This window comes from Trypanosoma brucei, chromosome 5 (genome assembly GCF_000210295.1).
Source record: "Trypanosoma brucei gambiense DAL972 chromosome 5, complete sequence".
NCBI lineage: Eukaryota > Euglenozoa > Kinetoplastea > Trypanosomatida > Trypanosomatidae > Trypanosoma > Trypanosoma brucei.
The window spans coordinates 1,027,166-1,047,819 of record NC_026738.1 but is presented as its reverse complement, the minus strand read 5'-3'; the positions used below and the strand labels follow the sequence as shown (position 1 = coordinate 1,047,819).

Below are 20,654 nucleotides of genomic sequence, written 5' to 3'. Positions count from 1 at the left end.
AAATAAAAAACGATAGATCACGTGGCGCACCATACGCTACAACAATGACCGGCCAACAACTTACCGCGGATCTCGGCTCCACTTCTACTCGGGCTACAATAAAATATCAAGAGGCTGCCGCACCCATCAAGACCGGCAAAGATATGTTTTGATTCAACCAGTTCCGCAAACAGAACCGTCACTTCTGCATCGGTTGGGGAATATACTTCCACGCAAAAGAAGAGAGTAACCCTAATACCCGACAATTCACTTGTTACCTCTACCCGATCTTAAAAGGGGGTGGCGAGGCCATCTCAACACGACACGGTACAGATTCCGTGAAGGGACCCAGATAGACGGGAGCTCCACAAACACCACCGACCATCGTCGCCCCTAAGTGCAGGATCCACATCACATTTGCACCGACATGAATCCGTAACACAACATTTTAAAAAAGGGGGGCATCGAACATACCGTCATCGAAAGGAGCCACAATGAAAATAGTTGTGTAAGATTCCTCGTGCAGATGAAAACCGGATACACCCACACCGCCCGGTTGCAGAGCTGATCGTACCACACAGCAGTGCTCGCTAGAAAGCTCGAGAATATTTAAAACGGAGGGAGTCACAAGAGGGTCTTCGGCACGGTGGAGGCCACCAAAGGACGGTGCGAAAATGTGCGAGGGATGTGTCGCAATGACACGGAGTCCGAAATGGAGGGCCACCCGCAAACGTCATTATGTCGAACTCAAGTCCAGCAGCACCACGGATGGTAACAGACTCCACTTCTAATGTCGCCGATGGGTATTGCCTTGCAGGAGCAAATCTAAACGGGTGTGCTACCGCAGAGCGTGCGTCGAGGGCCGTTTCGGATGCATGTTAAAACTCTCAGCCCCTCTAAAGAGCTGCAAAAACGCATTATTACACATGCACGCACGCACACACAGCTCACGAGAGGGAACCGAGGAGAGGAGACGCCCTACAGGAGATGGCTGCGCAGGGGGAAAACAAGATATATGAAGAATGAGGGTGGTCACAAAACCTTGAGGGGTAATACCCTTCCTACGAGGCGCTGTTACACTCGTCAAAAAGGGAAATATGTTGGGGCCAACTGTGGCAATGAAAGGGTTTGTATACCAAGTGCACAGGCTGTTGTGGGGGAGATCCGCTTTGAAAGATACCACCACGTATGGAGAAGCAGCGTCTTTAATTAGCTAGGGGAGCACTGGCCTGAAAGCGGGGGGGGGGGAATGGAGACTGCGAAAACATTAAGCCTTTCGAGGAGTCGGAGAGGGCAACGCAAAAAAAAAAAAAGAACTGGCCGAGAGGCTAGGAGGGCGTGGTGGCAATGCGTTCTGGGCGGTGAACTATACGCTCGAGCCCTAAGGGGAGGGGGAGGGCTAAATTTCAAGAGGAAGCGCCCGAGAAAGAGAGCTAACAGGTAAAAGAATATGATCGATAGGACGCTTCCGCCGGGTAAATGAAGTCAGAGGACGCTTCAGTGGCCACACCGTCCTACAGGGGCCGAGGAGCGGGAGCCCAACAAGCAGGTGCGGCGCAACGTGTGTAGGGGTTCACTGCCAGGAGTCTTTCAGCCGCCTTTTAATCTGCCTAGTTGTGGGAGCGGCACGTGCGCGTGCAGTTACGCTGAAGGAAAGTGGGGCTGTACACGAAAATGGGACGCGCACGTGCCGGTAGCCGGACAAGTGTGGTTGAGAGGACAGAGGGGTTGTGAACTATCGTGTCCAAATTCGCTGATACTGAATTAAGGGCTGTCTGGTGTGCTAGGAGGGATTGTGCGTTGCAAAAGTCTGGCGCATTGGGTAAATAGACGGGGGGAGGTCAGTCTGCGCCTTGTGAGAAGACGTAGCATTGTTGGGTAACTTATGCACGTATATGCCTATCTGCTGGTAGTTGCGGTGGCGCTACATGTACACTACGGTGACACTTACAAGCTCATTGGATCGTGAACGAGGTGCGTTTTTTTTATTGTCACCTTTCTAGTTGAAAACTGTAAGGTAATTCTCCCGCTGGTGGAGAGATTCCATCGGTAATATCCTTCGGCAATCTCTTTCGCGTGGCACTGCCACTGGGGCAGCCTTTACCCCCCCCCCCCCTATTATGTAAAAAAAAAGAGACTGGGGTGTACCTCGACCAGTTTACCGAGTACAGAGATTGGTGAAGAAATTGCTGCACTACCGTACTGCTTGCCCCGTGTTAGCACACGTGATGCCACCGAGATGTGTTTGCGACAAAGTGTAAGCAAAAATATTTTTTTTTTGGCACAGCACACTGTAAATTATGAATAAACGTTGATGGTATATTTAATAGTGTGTATATGGGATATTCTAGTGCAACTGCGTTGTAATTGGTGGTCTGTCGGGAATACTGAAGGTCGCTAAAGTGGAGATCAGAGTTATTTTTTTTACCTTTGTGCTTCACCTTACCCACGTGATCAGCGAGGTTAGGTGCGTACCAACGTCTTTACTACTTTGCTTACACCATATCCCATGTCATCTATTCAGAAACCTCTTGTTTTTTGACTATTGTATATTAACATGGTGGACGACAGCTTTATGGGATACAACCTACATATACGACTACAAAAAATACGCCACATATTTTTAGGAATTTCCTGTTACTTGCGCATATCGTGCAAATAAACTTTGTTACAAAGGTGCGCACTGCGCTCTCTCACTGGGTTGTATGCAGGCTTACTTGGTGGGCAACCATCTTCTGTTTACTTGGGGGTAAAGCAAGCTTTCACCTTCGCACATGTGTGCACTCGCGTGACATGCCAAAAATTGTAACACCAAATGTCATATTGGGTATGCTTTTTAGATGTGCTTATGCCACCCCAGGGTGTGCGTGTGTGTGTCCGGTAGAGGGGCGATGTGGGTATGAGGATCGTCTTTGCCATTCTGGAGATAGGTATCTTCAAGTATATACGTACGTAGGTATATATTTACTGCTTTGCTGCTGCTTTGGCGGGTTGGTGACAGTATAGACCAGCTCTGAATGGTGTTTCAGCCCTGCGTCCACGTAATATTAGCTTCTTTGTTTTTGTGTGTCGTCTCACCGATAACTGTATTTGCTTTCTCCATGTGTATGCTAAACCTCTCCATCCCCATGATCTGTTGTCGATATTCGGTCTCCAAGTTCCTTTTTGTTGCCGGACCTTCATTTTATTGTTTGGTTCATTAGACTTCCTCAGCTGTTGGTTCTAGTTTCGTGCCATGTGCGAGTAATAAGCTATCTCTTTTTCCCCATTAGTTTCAATTGTGTGCTTTATGTTCTGAAATTGGTATCAGTAGTAAAATCGGTAGAAGCTTTTTGTCCTGTTAACATGGAGAGCGTGTCGCTTATCCAACTTATGTTGCAGGAAGAAGGCGCTTTCTTCCACCCTTCCATCGGCGTACTGCCAATCCACCAAATGGGTGGTGGACACGGCGTTATTGCCACGGAAAATTTGCCGTCGAACACAGTGATAGTAAAGATTCCAGAGTCATCTATGATTACCGCCCAGAAGGCTCGAAATCATCTTAATTTTTGGATTTCTCAGCAGAAGCAAGAGCGTCTCGGTTGGACCCCCTTCGATGGGAGGTCGAGAAGGGAGACATCTGTGGATATCCTAGGGGATTTAGACCAAATGTTATCACCAGGCTCCATGATTATCTTCTCTTTGCTCGTTGCCGCAGGGCAATGTGGTCGGTTTAGTAACAATGCTTTCCATAAAAAAGCTGGTAGTGCCTCTGAAGTTATGTTTACCGTGTCCACTGGAGGCGGAAATGCAGATTTAGGGCCATTTTTCATACACCGTTGGATGAGAACGTGGCTATTGTCCCTACCAACCAAGTACGATAACCTCCTTGAGTTGTTGGAACACACGCACCTGGACAGTACTTGTGTGGGCGTCGCAAGGTCACATGACTGTGAAGGGGGTGGTGCGTGTCTTCGTAACTTTCTGTGTTTTGAGAGGCACAGAAGAAAGGTGTTGGAAGAACGGATGCAGCTAGAAAAAGAGTTCAATATCGTGATGTCAATTCTTTCGCTGCATCTTCCCTTGGTGCAACCTTCTGGTGGCTGCACGATGTCGTGTGCAACACCGTTTACAATGCAACAGTTTATTTGGGCTTATAACACCCTCATGAGCCGTGGGTTTTCTTACGATCCTGAGGTTTGGGCTGTCATTCCATGGGTCGATTATTTCAATCATTCACTAACAAATAATGCCACTATGAGATTTGACAGATGTATGGGCGCGTACATATTTGAGACGACAGCTCCTGTATCGAAGGGAGATCAGGTATTTCTGCAATATGGTTCGTACACAGATGCGGAGCTTGTTCTGTGGTACGGTTTCATCACGACTCCTTCACTTTTACCAAAATTTTCGAGTAATGATGATATACGAAGTCGCATGAGCTTGCTCCGAAAGGTTCTTTTGGAGCATCTACGACACGAGGAGGTGGGAAATTTGGGCTCTGAACGCGACGCATGGCTGTCGAGTCTGAATACTGCACTCGGTCATTGTTTTTCACCTTGGGCTAAAGCGGATGGCTCTTATCCACCTTCAAAGAAAGGCGCGTCGTGGCTTGAGTCCTTGTTTACCTCGTATAAGGAGGCGGTTGCGGGGCACAAAGCTTTTGATGTATCTGGCAACGTACATACGGCAGTGAAGGCGGCCGATGAATTATGTAGGGTCCTTACTCGAGGAACCGTAGTTTGGGACCACCGGCGCCTAACCGAACCCGGATGCACTGTTGGTGTTTGGGCCCCGTCCAACTCAATGCTGTCGTTACTGAAATATGTAAGTCGAGTATGTCGGAAGTTTAGCCCAGACACTTGTCTTGTTCCTACCGCTGTGTTGAGGGCTATTTGTTGGGCAGAGCTTATTTGTAACGGCATCGTAGGCGAATTTGACTGTCCAGTGGATGCGTTACTATGCCCTTTCGGACCGAAGAATGAAATGGTACCCCTCTCTGAAGGGCACGTAGGCAACATGGCCCGACAAGTTTCTGTGGATGCGGCCTATCTGTTGTACTTTCTGGCGGTGGAAGCAACCGAAGATGAGTTGCGTGTTTATTTCCTACATGACTGCGTTTAGCGCTAATCCATTTGAACTGCTTGACTTAACCTAGCCAGCAGTGTGTGCATGTATTTTCTCCCATCGACATTGTGAACCTCTTCATAAACTTTGGTTGCATTGTTTCGCTTCAATGCTCATGCGACGGAATGAAACGAAATGAGCAGTAGGGGGACGTTGTGAGGTCACGTTGCATAACTGTCGGGTAAAAATTGATCAATTAGTGGAGTGATCCCGCTGGATTCGCTGTGACCCGCGCTCTGTACCAGTTGCAGAGGCGACGACGGCATGATACGCATTTGGTGAGTTGTCAGACCAACAAAGGCTACCTTTGCCCTATTAAAAAGGAAAATGAATGTATCCTACCACAAATTTTCAGACGTTGGATTTTTTAGGACATAAATTCCAATGTGAGGCGTATTGTCGCCTACGTTGAAGATTTCTGTGAAGATGGTCTAACGATGCGACGTGTCTGATGCGTATTGAGATTTGTAAGTGGACGTAGCGGAGAAAATTGCGACCCTTGTCTTTGGTGCGTGTATAGCGCTCTCGTGATTGCGGAGGCCAAATAGAATTCAGACTTAAAATGCGTCCGGTTGATAATTGAGGTAAATTTCAATTCCTGTGAACATTTCGTCGCTGAAACGGGGCGCAAGATTTAGGCAGTAGTAGCGGTCGAAAATGATTGTGTACTTGATGATGCGTCACATTGGTGTCAAAATAACCACTGTCCAGCTGTTGGTTGAGTTGGCTGAACCTGAGGTCTGCATCACCACTGGTACACCTGGGTCAGCGCATGCTACATAAAAATGCACGTGTACGCGTGTGACTGAAAATGTACAGAACTTTTTGGGGGGTTTCCCGTTAACTTCTACACGCATGTTTTCTTTCCCTTTGTCGATAAAACTTTCCATTTCTTTCCTTAAAGAACACTAGGCATAGGGTGTTCGTAAATACCTTTTACACCCGCCTATCGTTTTAACGCCAACATGCAAGATAACTATGTGTGATTGTGGTGTTGAGCATAATTAAAAATATTATTGTGATTTGCTCTTATGATGTATAGAGGTATTGGTTTTGCCACTACTGTATCTGTGCTTATGTATATGTCCTACTTCTGTAGCAGTTCTCCATTTTCATTTCCTTTTATATTGATGATGGTGATGTAAATAGTGTCTCAAACATTCCCGAACGAGGCCAGGCTTGTATACTGTTTTCACTAATTTCCATCAGTTTCGGTACCGACAAGACGCACACTTTTATATACGTGTGTAGTATCGTGCAATTTGTTAATGACTGATGTGGCAGAGGGACACCAATCCTATGCGAATGCGTTCATCTCAGAGGGCGATAGAACGAGCGCAGTGCGATATCTTGACCTTTTCCTTCGGCTTTATGAGGAATACTGTGACGTTGCTGAAGTAGAGGCGAACTCCCGCGTATTGCAAGCCGCCACGGTTATGCAGAGCAACTCCCATGCACCGGACTTGTTATCATACGTTGTCTCTGCTGCAGCACTTGGAATAGGTGGCACACGTGCGCTCGCACCTGCCCTTGCTTCTCTCCCACTTAAGGTTCTTAATCTTAGTGAATGTTACCTTGGTGACGCAGGGTTGCGTGTGCTTGCGGAGACACTGAGTGCAAGTTCCCACTCCACTGGTGGTCTACGCGTGCTTGAACTCCGCGGAATCAGTGCCAGTGACGGGTCTTCGGTTGCGTTGCTGGTAACGGCGCTGCGTTCTCTTCAGTTACTTGATGTATCAAGCAACCGCTTTGGTACTCGCCCCCCAGGGTTTGCACTTCTGTGCGCTGCTATGGGATATCACCCGGCTCTTCGGGAGGTTCACATCGCTGACAACATGGTAAGTGGCTGTTGTGAGTCGTGTGTGGGCGCCATAGCGGAATGGCTCGTGAAGGCAAGTCGGGCTTGCATGCTTCAGCACGTTGATTTGCGTTTCAATACCCTAGGGTTATACCGGAGAGGACTTTACAATACTGTGGTTGATGGAAAAGAAGTGCAGTGTACGCTTTACGGTTTTTACCCGCTTGTGGACGCACTGTTACTCAACAACTCTATAGAAGTACTTGAGGTAGGCAACAATGGTTTTCCTCCCGGCGTATTGGATGCTATAGAAGCGAAACTCGCTGTTAACAAGCGAACAAAGAAGGCTCTACAGGAGTACTACACCAATCATATAGATAGATGATGCGTGATAAGAAATGAGCTTTGGAGAACGTGGTGACATGTGAATTTACAATACTATTTTTATTGGGGGTTTGCACTATGCCTTACCTTGTATATTAATAAAAAGGTTGTGGTGGTAAACGCAACGAGACACGCTTCAAATCGTTCCCATTCCCTACCTCTCCCTTCACGCATTTAGTCCTCCGTTACGCGTTCCATGTAGTGAAAGTTTTCAGCGCTTACTTCTGTGGTGTTGTGCGGTGGCAGTCAACTCTCAGAGATCAGTTCCTTTTTATTCCTTTCCTCAAATAAGAGGATGAGTTCTACAAAGGATGGATCTCAAATTTCTAGTAGCACTGGTCTCAATGTAGTACTCACACCCATCAAAGTGGCGGAATTAGTTCGGCAACTGGCGGAGGCGCAGTACGAGTCAAAGGTGTTGAGGCATCGGATTGAGTCGCACCATCGCGAAAGCGACTTTTTCCAACACGGCACGATTAATCAGCACGATGGAGGAAGCACTGGCAGTCTTGCCGTGGAAAACGAGCATTTGTATACTTCTAATGGGATGGGCGACACCGTCAGTATTAATTACACTACACGACACCAGAATGAGTGTTCGGAGGGAGCAAATGTAACGAAAGATATGTCGGGGTCGATTTTCGTCTGTGGTGAGCACCAGTCATGCCCACCGGAGTGCTGCAGTACCAAGCCACCGTCCACATGTCGTCCAGCTGTCGGCGCCGATGAGAAATTGACAGTTGCACGGGAGGGGGTCAATGCCACCTGTAGCGACGCTTCGACTAACCACTGGAAGAAGAAATATGCCCGACTGAAGCACTTTCACGACAAAACAATGACTGAAAGTGATGCACAGCTTCGGGAGGTGCAACAGCTTGTGTTTCGGATAAGTGAGGAGCAGGAAGCTTTATATCATCGCCACGAAATTCGTATTCTTCAGCAAAAATTAGAGCATGAACGCAGTCACAGGCTTCTCCTTGAAACTAATATGAAATCTCTCAAAGAGGAGGCTGCTAAATGGAAGGAGCGTTACCTAAATTTTGTCGAAGAACCGGCGGTGCATTGGTTTCGAACGGTAGCAGGGGACGTCCGAGTCTCCGCCAAGTATGGGTGTGCGCTAGGGAACGAGAAGCAACAACAAGTAGTAGACGGTTTAAATGAGACAAATTACACCTCCAAGTCACACGATAGCATTGCCGTTCCTGCAGTGGATGTCTGCACGATGCCTCGTCGCTACCCCATTGCGCAGCATCGCGGGTGTGTCAGTGCCGCTCTTTTGAATGTGGGGGGCGACTCGATAGATCAAGGGGAGCATCACTTCATTCAGCAACCGCCTTACTCTTTTGAAGGGAAAATAGGTGCACACACCGAAACAGTTGGTGGTCACGAGTTGTGTCTTAGGATGCACGGTAGCCAACGTTCTGTAGGCATACAAGTGAGCTGTGGAATGGCGACGGCCGAAACCCAAACCGAACCAGGTTCCCCGTCTGCTGTCCCCTTAAGGAGATTGTGTGGCGACAGTCTGCGCACGAATTGCGAGGCAGCATGTTCGCGACTTGATTTATGGGCCACTGACCCTTCTGGTGTCGTCACTCCAACATTTACCCCGATCGGGACTGTGCCTTTGCTGACTTCCACACATCATATACCCCACAACTCACGGGTTCCGCCTGCCGTACCCGTTGAAGCAGGTGCTAACCCTGTTGGCCGCACATGCTGCTTGCCAATGTGTCATATTCGAAGTAAGGGCAATTCTTCACCTGCTCCCGATCAGTTGGTCGCTCTCCCGATGACCAGCAGACAGTTGCCTACCGTACCTATTTCCGTTGAAGAGGACAATTGTGCAAGCGATGACGCTCATTCGTACCGAAAGTGTTTGGAGGAAAACATAGCTCGGCATGGTCAATTAGTGCAAGCCGTCGCTAAGCTTCAGCAACAGGTACAACTTGCGGTTAAGAAACCTTAGCGCTCATAAAGCGGCTTCCAGTTTCGCACATGTGCAAAATGTGCAGTCGTATGCCCATCTGCAAGAAGTTGCCTATCTTCGTTCCCCCCATAAGCGCTCCTCGACGAAATTTTGGGATGCTGACAAGGATGTCAAGGAAGGGTTAGGGCCCGCCTGTTTTCGCTCCTGGGCGGCTGGTGCCTCAAGGCTCAGCCTTCTTGTTCTCTTCCCTTTGTTTATAGATAGAGAAAGTCACAAGCTTTTGTGTACCCCGTTTTGACTGGCTGCCGCTGTGTTGTTACGGTAAACGCTGCCTACCTCCCTCTGCGATTAACTGATGACTTTGGGGGATCTGTTTAATGGGAAACAAGAACAGAAGTTCATCTGCCCCCGGCGTGGTAGAAAGGGGGTTTCCTCCCTTTTGACAACTTGTCAACAGCTTACATTGTTTATTTGTGTGATTATTGGATAATCTGGTGGGCTGGCTTGACATAGCTGGAGAAGGCACATATTCCGAAGCGTTTGCAGTTTCATGCAAAACTTCATGTGATTTATGCTACGATTCCGCTTTGACGCTGCATTTTTTTTCTTCGTTCTTCACCATTTACGCGCGAAGGGGAGTCTAACATTGCAAAAAGGACATTGTCCACGATGCAAATGAGAGTAGAGTCTCCACATAATCAACGGACCAGCTTTCACAAAAGTGCTGTTGCGGACAGTGCAACATCGAGCAGCCGTAATGACGTCACAACAACCTCTAACGATTCTTTTTTTACCGCTCAGCACACCGGGGTCGACGTCCTACATCGAACGGCAGCAGCTGCGCAAGAAACCACTACCGCAGACGATGGTTTACCCTTTGGTAACTTCCTCTTTGACAGTATGCAAAGCAGTGGTATCGTCCAACCTTCCGGAAGTAACACGAGCGGTGGCGAGGGGGATGTCGCTCAGCCCGCGTTGTTTGATGGGTTTTGCTTCGATTATCTTTGTAGTAGCGATGATGCGTGGCCTACAGGAGGCGTGGCACCAAGCGGTGGACCAGCGCGGAGCGTGGAAGCGGCCGAAGAGGTAGACGCGGTGAACCCCTTTCGCTTTCTCTCACCCAGCGACACCGCAGCTTTACGTGCTGAAAGCCTATGCGTGGATTTCACCTTTGATTCTACTTCAGACGAACTCAAAGCGTCTTGTGTTGCTATTCCGACAGAGACATCGACACTACTAGCGGCTGAGCCTCCACATGCTCAGGGGGAAAGTGCGACAGCGGTGGACCTGGAGGTAATTGATCCAAGTCCATCAGAGGAGTGCGATCCTGCACCCGCAGTGGCGCCACAGTGCTCCACCCAGTTTCTTGACAATGGTGGCAATAGCCGCAATGATGATTTTTGTATCTCCAGAAACTCATCGGGCTGCATGGATCCTACGGATCTCAGACTTGACACGAGGGGCGACCAGACACCGTTTCCACTTGGATCAAAAGCGAAATCTGGGCCAGGTGCAAGCGGCACAAACACGGCGGCGTCACGGGTGTCCCGAGAAGGAGTCGAAGAGTTACTGCTCCGCGCTCAGTGTATTCTTAACAGGGAGATTACAGAACAAGCAGCGTCAACTTCATCACATGCAACTAATATCGGCAGCGCTCCCATGGCCGGTGCTCTGCAGGGGGATCCTGACCCTAAGGGGACTTCAGACGCGATGTTTAGTGCTCAAGTTTCGCACTGGCTGCGTCGTGGGGAAGAGCTTCATGAATGTGCACTTACGACTATATCGGAGTTACAACTCCGACTAACACACGCCATGCAAATGTTCGGAGCTCACGCCAGTTTGTCGTCGACCCTGAGCCCCCAGTATGCCAATACGCCCGTTGTTCTCACTCTACCGCTTGTTCTTCCCCTAATGAGGTCCCTTTCGGAAGACCAGTAACACAATAGTGCGGGATAGTGCCGTTATTTTCAACAGATTATATGTGGTGATGTCTCATCTGTTATGAGTAATTTTTTCTTGTGAACTGTCTTTTTCACATTTTTTTCCCAACTACCTCATTATTTTTTACTTCACAGTTTGCTCTCCGTTTTCCTTTTTGATACACGTTATACTTTTAAAACACATATGCGTGCATACGGTTTTGTTTTGACAAGAACTGTCGCCCTACCGTGTCGGTGAGGAGCGAGGGGTTGATGTGTTATGATTGTGGGCAGTGCATGTTTTGGCTCCCCTCAGACGACACATAAGGGTTTTTTCTTACATTCTCTTTCTGCCACCACTTTTTTTTTCCATTTATCGCAAGTGCGTTCGCACCTTTTCCCAAGAACAGTTGCTGACATAAAGTTACCAGGAGCATCCCAGTTACTACAGACTGAACGCGATGAATAGCGTATCGTGCCAGATCGACAGGCTTTTGCAGGTACTCAGCAAGTTGGACCTTCCACACACGCTGCCTCATGATGAGGCTCACCAACTGCTGCTGTCGCTGGCCAATACGACAGCCATTGTCCGCAGGGCAGTAGAATGGCAGAAGCGCGGGCAAGCAAATGAATGTCTCCGTCCCCTGGGAGCAGACGACGCAGAAGATAAAGAGAACCAGAGTACTCCGTTAGATCATAGAAAGGGGGAACAGCAGTTGAGGGGAGGAGCCGATTTGGTTACGAGGGCACCGGCGTCGCCAGCGACGGAACATGTGATGGGGGACCCCATTGCTGATTGGAAGCGGGAGACGATCAGCAGCATTGCCAAATGCAGCGATGTGCCCGTGGAGGAACTCCGCAGTTACAACCCAAAACTATCTGTTTATGCCGATGATGAGATTTTGCCGGCAAATACATATATTAGAATTAAAAAAAGCCCAAGTACGCAACGTGCGGTAGAGGACGAAGAGGTGGCAGCAATGTATCAGCGCGGTGAGGAGGTTTTCCTCGGGATAGACGACGTTGGTGTTACAGAGTGTCCGTTACCGCTTGCCCCGCTGCCAAGCACTCAGGGGGAGAGTTCTCGCAGTGTGGGAGTGGCTGGCTTATCCGAACCGCGAGATGAAAGCAACCCGCGAAGTGTTGTGGGGGTGAGAGGTGGTAGCAACACACGAGGGTCAATGATGATGCTGCCTTCGCCATCGCCTGTTCGCTACAGCGCCCCTTTCAGAGAGCAGAGCATTGGAACAGATTGCGATGAATGGGAGGGACGGCAAGTTGAGCCCCCAGAATCTAGAGGGTTAATGCCTGTCGACACAGGAGTGGGTGCTGCAACAGACGCGTTTCGCCGCAGCGGCTCGTATTCGCATGCAGGTTACTCACCTGCATCGCCGATGCTTGCGGCGCGTGGATCCCTTGGAGAAGCCGGTGAAATAAACGGACAGGGCAAGACGTGCTGGCTTGAGAACGCGATTGCTGTAACCGGATTGTCCTCCGTCGTTGTTCCACCGTCGCTTCTCTCTCAAGTCAAGGCGAGCATGCCTCCACTTGCAAATTTCCCTCCCGCACCGACTGTAGACGAGACCGGTAGCATTAATGATGTACAGAGCAACGACCGTTCATCATCTTCGGATGCACCAAACCTAATTGATGATACTGTTCCTCAGTGTGAGCCAAAGGTTGATACTTCCGCCTCCGGTGGGGCTCTGGAACCAGCACAACAATGTGAAAGCGTCAGTAACAACAAATTGGGGCAGCCTCGTGGCCCTACCGGAGCAGCCACTGTTGAAGAAGCAGGTGAGCGTGACGGGCCAGATGCCGAAAGGACGCCCAGTTTTGCCGCAGAAAAAACACCCAGCTTTACCGCGGAAAAGAGTGACTATATTACAAGTAGCCGCGATCACTCTGTTAGCGGATGTGAGCTTGAAACACTCCATTCCATAGCTGCAGAACGAAACATAGCGGTAGGTCGCATTATAGAATGGAACCCACACCTGAGTCGTTACGGAGTGGATGATCCCTTGCCACCAAATCTTCCTATAGTGTTGCCGATGCCAGTGGAGCAGGTTTTGTGAAGGACTGTTAAACACCTTTAGCAGTTCTTCGACGGGTTTAGAGATAACTGAATGCCGATTCCAGAGATAAATTCGGCAGGAACCAATATATGAATATACACTTTTAAATAGATTTGTGGATATGCGATTGTGATGTCCTTTAAAGAACCGATAGAGAGAGTTCCGTGGAGGACAATTTGTTTGGGACTTGGATTGCCCGATGTGGTTGTGATTCTTCGACTGGTTTTGGTTCGTTTCCGTTCGTATGTTTTTATTGTTGTAGCAGGTGCCGTAGTTTTGAGATGTTAGTATTATTTTTTTTCTTTAGTTGTCTTTTTGTTTTTTTGAGCAAACATATTTTTTGGCAAGGGAGCTATCCAATCTAGGTCAATTAAGAGTGTAAGTCTACAATTAGGCAGAAGGTAGGCAGCAGCGCGGTATAGTACAGGTCCACCACGACTGTTGCACAGAAGAGAGCGACAGAACCAAAGCTTTAGCGCGCAGAGTTCTGATTAGGGGGGGGGGTACCTCGACCGGGCGCCGCACTGAGAGGTGACAGAGGGATCAGAACGAGCAAGATTGTCATTGCTGCTTCATTAACCTTTTTCATACTTGATGGAGTCGAATGTGTCCGATACTTCGTTGGTGGGTGTACCATTGCTCCCACTCATCCTCCGGAAGGACAACAGCCTTCTGCTCGCTTTGTTCTCCGAGAAGAAACAAGAGTTGATTGAGATCGAAAGCAGTTCCATGACAGGTGATTATCGTGAGTGCGAAGTGTGCTTTAACCCTGCTCGCTCCACCGCGTTTGCCCACGCCACTGCGACTCACGTGCGCTACAGCGAGGTGGTACCCGTGGGGAAATCAGTCAATGATGTCACTCCATCGGAAAACCATTCGTGGCAGCTGAATCTTATCTTTGAAGTGGAAGAACGAAACACAGTGGCGCTGTCCTTCTCCGCCACCGGCGCAGTGCTTGTTACATACTCTGTGATGGACAGCAAGCGACCGGAGGGGAATATGGCGCTCTACAATGCTGCCACGGGGCAACTTTTGCGTCGCTGTATGCAAGCCCGCTGGCCGGGGATGGTCTGGACCCAACAGGATCTGTACTGCGTCCGACCAGTACAGGGGTGCCTTCACGTGTTGAATGGTAACCTGCTCAATGAGGACGCGGCCGCACTTTCCAAGTTGGACCTACAACTACCTCAGGATAAAGAGATTGAGTTGTCAATGTGCCCCAGCAGCATGCCCATTCTTGCTTTGTTCAAACCGTTTCACAAACAAACTCAGGGAACCCTCTTTATATACAGACTGCCTAATTTGGGGGACGGAGCAATGTTTCAGGCAACATTCGGCCGGGCGGAGTCAGCAACGTTGTTGTGGAGTGGTTCGGGAAATCATCTGGCAGTGCTCGTGAAGTCTGAGAGAGACGCAAGCGGGAAAAGCTACTATGGTACGGTGTTACTTTATCTCGTTGACGTAGGCGGGCGGAAGATAAAACAGATAAAGTTCCCTAGCGGGGAATCAGTTCATGATTGTCAATGGAGCCCGACAGTTGACGAGCTTATGGTCGTGCACGGCAAGATGCCCGTCAACAAGACAACACTATACGACAAGGCGGGTGTTGCGCTGATGACATTTGGTGAAGCACCAAGGAATGTTATTTTGTGGTCACCGAATGGCCGTTTCTGCACTCTCGGTGGAACGGGGAACCTTGCAGGAGATTTTGTCTTCTTCGATGTTCGGCCTCCATCAAGTGGGAGCAACGGACGTGGCCCCGCCGAAACGACTTCCACCGTAGCCGTATCGACGGGTGAGTTCAATCACAAGTGCAGTGTACAACTTTGGGCACCAGACTCACACATCTTTCTCTGTGCTATAATATTTACTCGTTTGAGAATCGATAACAAACTTGTTTTTTATAAAAATAACGGGGAACAGCTTTTGACTCAGAAGTACCCAATTCTTTATGGAGCTCACTGGGTCCAGACCCAACAGACGCATTTGTATCCGATGCGGTCAGCCTCACCACGGAAAACGGAGGCTCAGGCGAAACCGCAACCATACAGACCTCCTCATGCCAGTGCCGCTGCATCAGCTCTATTGAGGCGGCCAGACTCGTCAACACCAAAGCAAGCCAAGCCAGCTGGCCCTCCCGGAGCGACCGTCGTAGTGCAGAAGAAGAAACGGAGGTAGACTTAAGTGAATTTTGTCAGTATACGTGTGTCTCTCTGTCTCTGTGTGTGTGTGTGACAGTGTTTGTTGCAGCCTACGGAATGTCGTGTTCTTATACCTTTCATAAAATTTGGTTGAGGTAAAACTTTTGACCTCTGTCTCCTAAAATTGTGCGTAACAAGAACTGCGCGAGACATACACAGAACGGATTCCCACAGTTAAAAATTCCTTTCTCGTTGAACCCTTTCGCTCTTAAATGCTAACATTATTATCTTCTCTCTTTTTTCTATTTTTTAAATTTTTGTTAGTTGCGTTGAGCTTAGTAGGAGTTCGTCGTTACACGGAGAGACGTGCGTTGCCATTTTTTTTTGTTTTGAAGAAATATAATTATTAAAAAAAATCTCGGGCACCTTTTGAAATAAACATCCGTTGGTACAATGAGACGGTTTGTGCCACATCACATGCTGGTTACACGGAGTTTATGGCACTCTGCTGTCTTTTTTCGAGGACGGAGAGAAATGTTAAAACCCCTGGCGATGTCATCAGAAACTCCCGCATGTGCTGTTGAGGAAGTTGCAACACATCCTCAAGTTTCAATTAATGAAAGTATTTGCAACTCACTTGACAACCTGCTCGGTGAAACCGCTTCCCAGCGTGCTGCGGTTACGAGGGTTGGATCTCTACCATCATACTACAAACCGATGAACCTTCGTGGTGTATTGTATGAAGGCGATGTGGCACAACAACTTGCGAATGCAGCGGAGTTACGAGGTTTCCGATCGCCTGTTTGGGCTACAAATGCATCATATATACGAGGGGGTTACACGGTGCTGGAATGTGAGGTTGGGGTTGAAGTGAGCACCTCGATGTTTAACGTGGTTCTTTACAACCTGCAGCAAACGAACTCTCCGGAGGCCGATTCGTGCGTTGCGCTTGCGTCGGTGAAGGCCACGCCACTCTGCGCAGCGGGGCGACCCTTCTCTCGAAGACTGCGGCTGGTGCTTATGAGTCACCCCTTCTATACACGATTCAAGTCACAATATTGGGTAACTGAAGAGGAAGCTGCAGCACTTGGAACAATGGTGATGACAAGTGAGCGGGGGCGTTGTGTTCCCGTGCCCTGTCCTCCTGCAGTGACTGAAATGTCTTCCGCCACAAGCCGTGATCCTCGTGTTGAGGACAGCGATACTCCTCCAGGGGAATCTGCTGTTCCTTTGATGTTGTATAATGCGGAGCAATTGGAGAACCCCAATGCAGCAAGCAGTGAGACTTGTCCTCGAGTTGAATGCGTAAATGCCAATGGGAGGCGTTATAGCACTCTCTTGACTATTCACATGCGGCGGTATTGCCAACTGAACCAGTTGTGCACAGATCCCTTTGCAACATTTGTCACATGTGTCCGTCTCCGCTCTCTTGGAGGTGATATTGTACCTGGTGCCGGTGTTCCTCTTACTTTGGTTGTGAGAGATGAATTATTGACACTTTATCATGTGGATCAAACAACGATATCTAACACGTTATTTCGGCAGGCCTTGTCTGGCCAGCGGAAGTATATGGACCGGGTTTCTGTGATTCAAGTTTAGAGTTTGCACTTGGGTGTGTTATTTTTTTTTTTGCCACCGTTACATGATCATTTCTTGCAGCAAACGTTTTCGGATATGTCCTCCTTTTTTTTTTTTGTCCCTTAATTTGGAATGGTTAGGACGGAAACAGCATATGGTTATAATTTATCACAGGTAATGTGTTTGTAACTTTGATGTCGCAGACTGTCACAATATGATACACAATTTCTTGTATTCGTATTTGTATGTGTTTTCGTGTTTCTTTCTTTCTTTGTTCGTGTGTTAAGGTGGTAAGGTGCCATGCAGCATTTGTGCGGCTCAACAATTTTAGTTTCATATTTACTTTCTTTCGACTGGGTGTTGTTACCTACTGATTATAGTTTTTTTTTAATTTTTGCTTTTTGTTGATTGCAATACTACTTTACATACTTTTTTTTTAAATTATCTGCATCTTCTTATTTTTGTGCTATTTTTTTTTTCTTTTGTTCCGTGCTTTTATGTTTATTCTGAATGATGTATTTTTTCTGTTACTTCTTTTTCACTGTTTATTTTCTGTAACCTGTGCGGGTTGTGCCCCTTCACTGAAGTGGGCCTTACGTATGCACATTCTTATGGACATTTGCACTTGGGTTTGGCTATGAAGGCGGCTTGTTCTTACCTTATATTTTGATGAATCTGAGAGCATTTTTTTTTACTCTTGGAGGGACTATAATAATATTTCTTTGTGATTAGTGTGTGACGACCATTTTTTTTTTTTGTCTATTATGTATTTTATCAGTGTGCCCATCTTCTCTTTCTTTCTACATGTGGTAGTGTTGCTATCGCGATAGGATGCACGTTAATGTCGGACATATTGTCTTTCCCGTCCCGATACTATCGCCGGAAGCACAGACTGTTTCTGTGAAGCGTGTGAAACGTGAGGGCGCGCAGGGCGTTGCTGCTGACGATGTTCGTTTTGTTCGGGAATCAGTTGTTGCAGCAGTCCGCGTTGCGTTGCGGGAAGCTGTTGACGGTACTTGGGTGGACGATGTATTCATTGACGTACATGTGCATGAGGGTGGTAAGGGTGTCTCATTTTCATTTGTTAAGGGATTCCTATCTCTGTCACTTTCCACTCCCGCCGGTACGGAAGTTTGTATTCCTGCCGGACTGACTTTTGACGAAATTCAGAACGCTACAGGGTTTCCAAGTTTCACGCAGGTGAGACTTCACTTCTCTGATGAAGTAGGTGGCATGGAGTTGCCGGTGTACTGGGAAAAGAGAGTAGTGTGTGCGGCGACACCAACTGCACTAGTAGCTGTTGAAGGACGGATAAAGACTCCTGGCACGAATATACAATACGCTGCAGATAAAGACATAGTGTTATTGGATAGCCGCGTCCTCGTTGTCGGCGCTGGAGGCATCGGGTGCGAACTGCTCAAAGTTCTCGTGCTTTACGGGTTTAGCGACATCGACGTGTTCGACTTAGACACTGTTGACGCAACAAACCTCAACCGGCAATTCCTTTTTAATAGGGATGACGTTGGTCAGTCCAAGAGTGCCACTGCACGTCAGGCCATCATGAACTGGTTCATCCCTGCAAACCCACGGCGACCTCCCAACATTCGCGCTCACCATGCCAACATCAAGGATGAAGCCTATGGTAAAGCGTTCTTTGCTCAATTCGCGGTTGTGCTGAATGCCCTTGACAACGTTAGTGCTCGTCAGTGTGTCAATCGCATGTGCAAGCAAGCAGGCGTGCCGCTCGTTGAGAGTGGGACGATGGGATACAATGGTCAGGTTCAACCCATTGTATATGGTCGCTATGAATGCTATGATTGTCATCCAAAGGCTTCAGGAAAACAAACACTAGCCGTCTGTACAGTTCACGCTCGACCCACAACTATGGTTCATTGCGTTCACTACGCAAAGGAGCTGTACGAGCGTCTCTTCGGCGATGGACAACAAGATGCCGGGGATGAACTAACCTTCGTCGATGATCTCCTAAACCAGGAAAAAGAGCGGCAGGGGATCAACACAGAAAATGGTAAACTAAATTTGCACAACTTAGCGGTTTCGCTAGGGTGTTGTTTGTTTGTTTCGAAGATTGAGGAACTCCTTTCCATTAAGTCTGCTTGGCCAACGCAACCACCGTCCCCCCTTGAACCCACAGCTATTCACGGAGCAGCGGAACAACTTAAAGCGGCGTGTGATAATCCCCAGGGCGTAGTCCCGCGAGTGACTCGGGATTGTTTAATGTCGTTGAATGAAACAGCTTTACTTTTTGTCGATGCTTTTGTTCGCTGTGCTTCGCGTGGCCAACGAGTTGCCTTTCGTAAGGAAGATGATGATGCGGTTGATTTTGTGGCGGGTGTGTCGAATTTACGTGCTCTAATATTCCATATATCACCTCAGCAGTCGGTCGAGGAAATCCGTAGCATTGCCGGGGCAATTGTGCCCGCTATCGCAACGACAAATGCTGTTATAGCTGCTGGTGTTGTGCAGCAGGCTGTGCGTGTACTGTTCGTGTCTCGTGGGGGAAATCAACCGCCTGAACCGAAGATGATTTACGTTAGAAAAGTACCTCAAGTGCGCCGCCGTCGCCTTTCAGCCAATCCTTCCGCCGTTTTAGGGGGAAATGGCAAACTGGGGTTGGTACGGTGGGTTTCAGACATGTACCTTGTTCACAGTGCGCCCCCTAATCCGGCCAGTGATAAGTGTCTCGTGTGCCGCGATCGTCACCCAACTGTCGACGTGTATTTGAATGCTAAGCAGGTAACGTTCGAATTGTTTGTTCATCGCGTACTTCAGCAACACTTGAATATGCACGAGCCGACAATTTTTCATGGTGCAAGCATTTTGTACGAGAAAGGGGACTATGAAGCCCTAAATTCTACTCCTTTGCTATCACAAATGAAGGATGATCACAGGCCGTTAGATCTTCTTGTTGACGATCTCGACCACGACGTAGAGTGGCGAGTGGTAGTTCATCATTGCGAAGAACTCAAAGAGCAGGTACCACAGTCGGGTGTAGTGGTGGAAGGCCTTGAGGAGGCCTTAAAGTTCGAGAGTTCGCTTCTCGCGATGCCAATTAGTACTGCCGATCCCGCAGCTATCGATGCTGGGGATGCTGTCGGTGAGGCCAATGTGCCGGCGGGTGGCTGTACCCTTTCCAAAGCCGCTGTTCCTGTGCTTATCGACTCCGGGGACGAAGATAGTGACGAGGTTGTAGAAATTGATTAGATCGCGGAAGGAGGGACTGGTGGGGTACGGCAGTTTGCAAAGCAGATTAAAATATGTGAAGCAGCGAAAATATCGATCAAACGGGGGCTGATGATCATGCATACGCATGTTTACTAATAAAGGACCGCTTCACGTCATAGGCATATCAGGTTGGTGGTTCGTTTGCAGCTTTGTATTATAGGGCGAAACAGTGTTCTGCTTATTTGCGTGCCCTACCTTATGACCAATCCCATGTAGTTGCGTCGTTCTCTAAGCGGTGTCTCACTTAACCTTATTAGTTTTGTGCGGGGAGAGTGACATCATCTGATGGAGAAACGGTCCAAGAGAGACCCCAGCTGGCGCAGGACGACGAACGAAGGCACAATGGTTTGTCCATGAGCAGGGGCTGCGGAAAGGAACTCCCTAACGTATTTGTGGTGCTAACAGGCCGGTCCCCCTATTTCTGTCGCTGTCCTTTGTATGGCGATGAGGGCTACCAACAGAGGTGCCCCATGGCACTTGTTGGACATCTACTAAACCTAA

The 20,654-nt window shown here is 48.4% G+C and overlaps 9 protein-coding genes across 9 annotated transcripts; all 9 read left to right on the top strand.

Moving 5' to 3' along the window:
- Window positions 1–850: 850 nt before the first annotated feature.
- TbgDal_V4890 (hypothetical protein, unlikely) lies at window positions 851–1,192 on the top strand (the record flags this gene model as incomplete). The annotated part of the gene is made up of 1 exon (XM_011775335.1): window positions 851–1,192. The coding sequence occupies one exon, from the start codon at window positions 851–853 to the stop codon at window positions 1,190–1,192; it is 342 nt and encodes a 113-aa protein (XP_011773637.1).
- A 2,132-nt stretch (window positions 1,193–3,324) lies between these two features.
- On the top strand, window positions 3,325–5,085 carry TbgDal_V4880 (hypothetical protein, conserved; the record flags this gene model as incomplete). Its single annotated transcript, XM_011775334.1, has 1 exon — window positions 3,325–5,085. One exon carries the CDS (start codon window positions 3,325–3,327, stop codon window positions 5,083–5,085), a length of 1,761 nt encoding a protein of 586 aa, XP_011773636.1.
- A 1,271-nt stretch (window positions 5,086–6,356) lies between these two features.
- On the top strand, window positions 6,357–7,271 carry TbgDal_V4870 (hypothetical protein, conserved; the record flags this gene model as incomplete). Its single annotated transcript, XM_011775333.1, has 1 exon — window positions 6,357–7,271. One exon carries the CDS (start codon window positions 6,357–6,359, stop codon window positions 7,269–7,271), a length of 915 nt encoding a protein of 304 aa, XP_011773635.1.
- Window positions 7,272–7,565: 294 nt separating this feature from the next.
- Window positions 7,566–9,236, top strand: TbgDal_V4860 (hypothetical protein, conserved; the record flags this gene model as incomplete). Its single annotated transcript, XM_011775332.1, has 1 exon — window positions 7,566–9,236. One exon carries the CDS (start codon window positions 7,566–7,568, stop codon window positions 9,234–9,236), a length of 1,671 nt encoding a protein of 556 aa, XP_011773634.1.
- A 630-nt stretch (window positions 9,237–9,866) lies between these two features.
- TbgDal_V4850 (hypothetical protein, conserved) lies at window positions 9,867–11,135 on the top strand (the record flags this gene model as incomplete). Its single annotated transcript, XM_011775331.1, has 1 exon — window positions 9,867–11,135. The coding sequence occupies one exon, from the start codon at window positions 9,867–9,869 to the stop codon at window positions 11,133–11,135; it is 1,269 nt and encodes a 422-aa protein (XP_011773633.1).
- Window positions 11,136–11,577: 442 nt separating this feature from the next.
- TbgDal_V4840 (hypothetical protein, conserved) lies at window positions 11,578–13,191 on the top strand (the record flags this gene model as incomplete). The annotated part of the gene is made up of 1 exon (XM_011775330.1): window positions 11,578–13,191. The coding sequence occupies one exon, from the start codon at window positions 11,578–11,580 to the stop codon at window positions 13,189–13,191; it is 1,614 nt and encodes a 537-aa protein (XP_011773632.1).
- Window positions 13,192–13,785: 594 nt separating this feature from the next.
- Window positions 13,786–15,369, top strand: TbgDal_V4830 (hypothetical protein, conserved; the record flags this gene model as incomplete). Its single annotated transcript, XM_011775329.1, has 1 exon — window positions 13,786–15,369. The coding sequence occupies one exon, from the start codon at window positions 13,786–13,788 to the stop codon at window positions 15,367–15,369; it is 1,584 nt and encodes a 527-aa protein (XP_011773631.1).
- A 416-nt stretch (window positions 15,370–15,785) lies between these two features.
- TbgDal_V4820 (hypothetical protein, conserved) lies at window positions 15,786–16,931 on the top strand (the record flags this gene model as incomplete). The annotated part of the gene is made up of 1 exon (XM_011775328.1): window positions 15,786–16,931. One exon carries the CDS (start codon window positions 15,786–15,788, stop codon window positions 16,929–16,931), a length of 1,146 nt encoding a protein of 381 aa, XP_011773630.1.
- An 810-nt stretch (window positions 16,932–17,741) lies between these two features.
- Window positions 17,742–20,132, top strand: TbgDal_V4810 (ubiquitin-activating enzyme e1, putative; the record flags this gene model as incomplete). Its single annotated transcript, XM_011775327.1, has 1 exon — window positions 17,742–20,132. The coding sequence occupies one exon, from the start codon at window positions 17,742–17,744 to the stop codon at window positions 20,130–20,132; it is 2,391 nt and encodes a 796-aa protein (XP_011773629.1).
- Window positions 20,133–20,654: the final 522 nt, after the last annotated feature.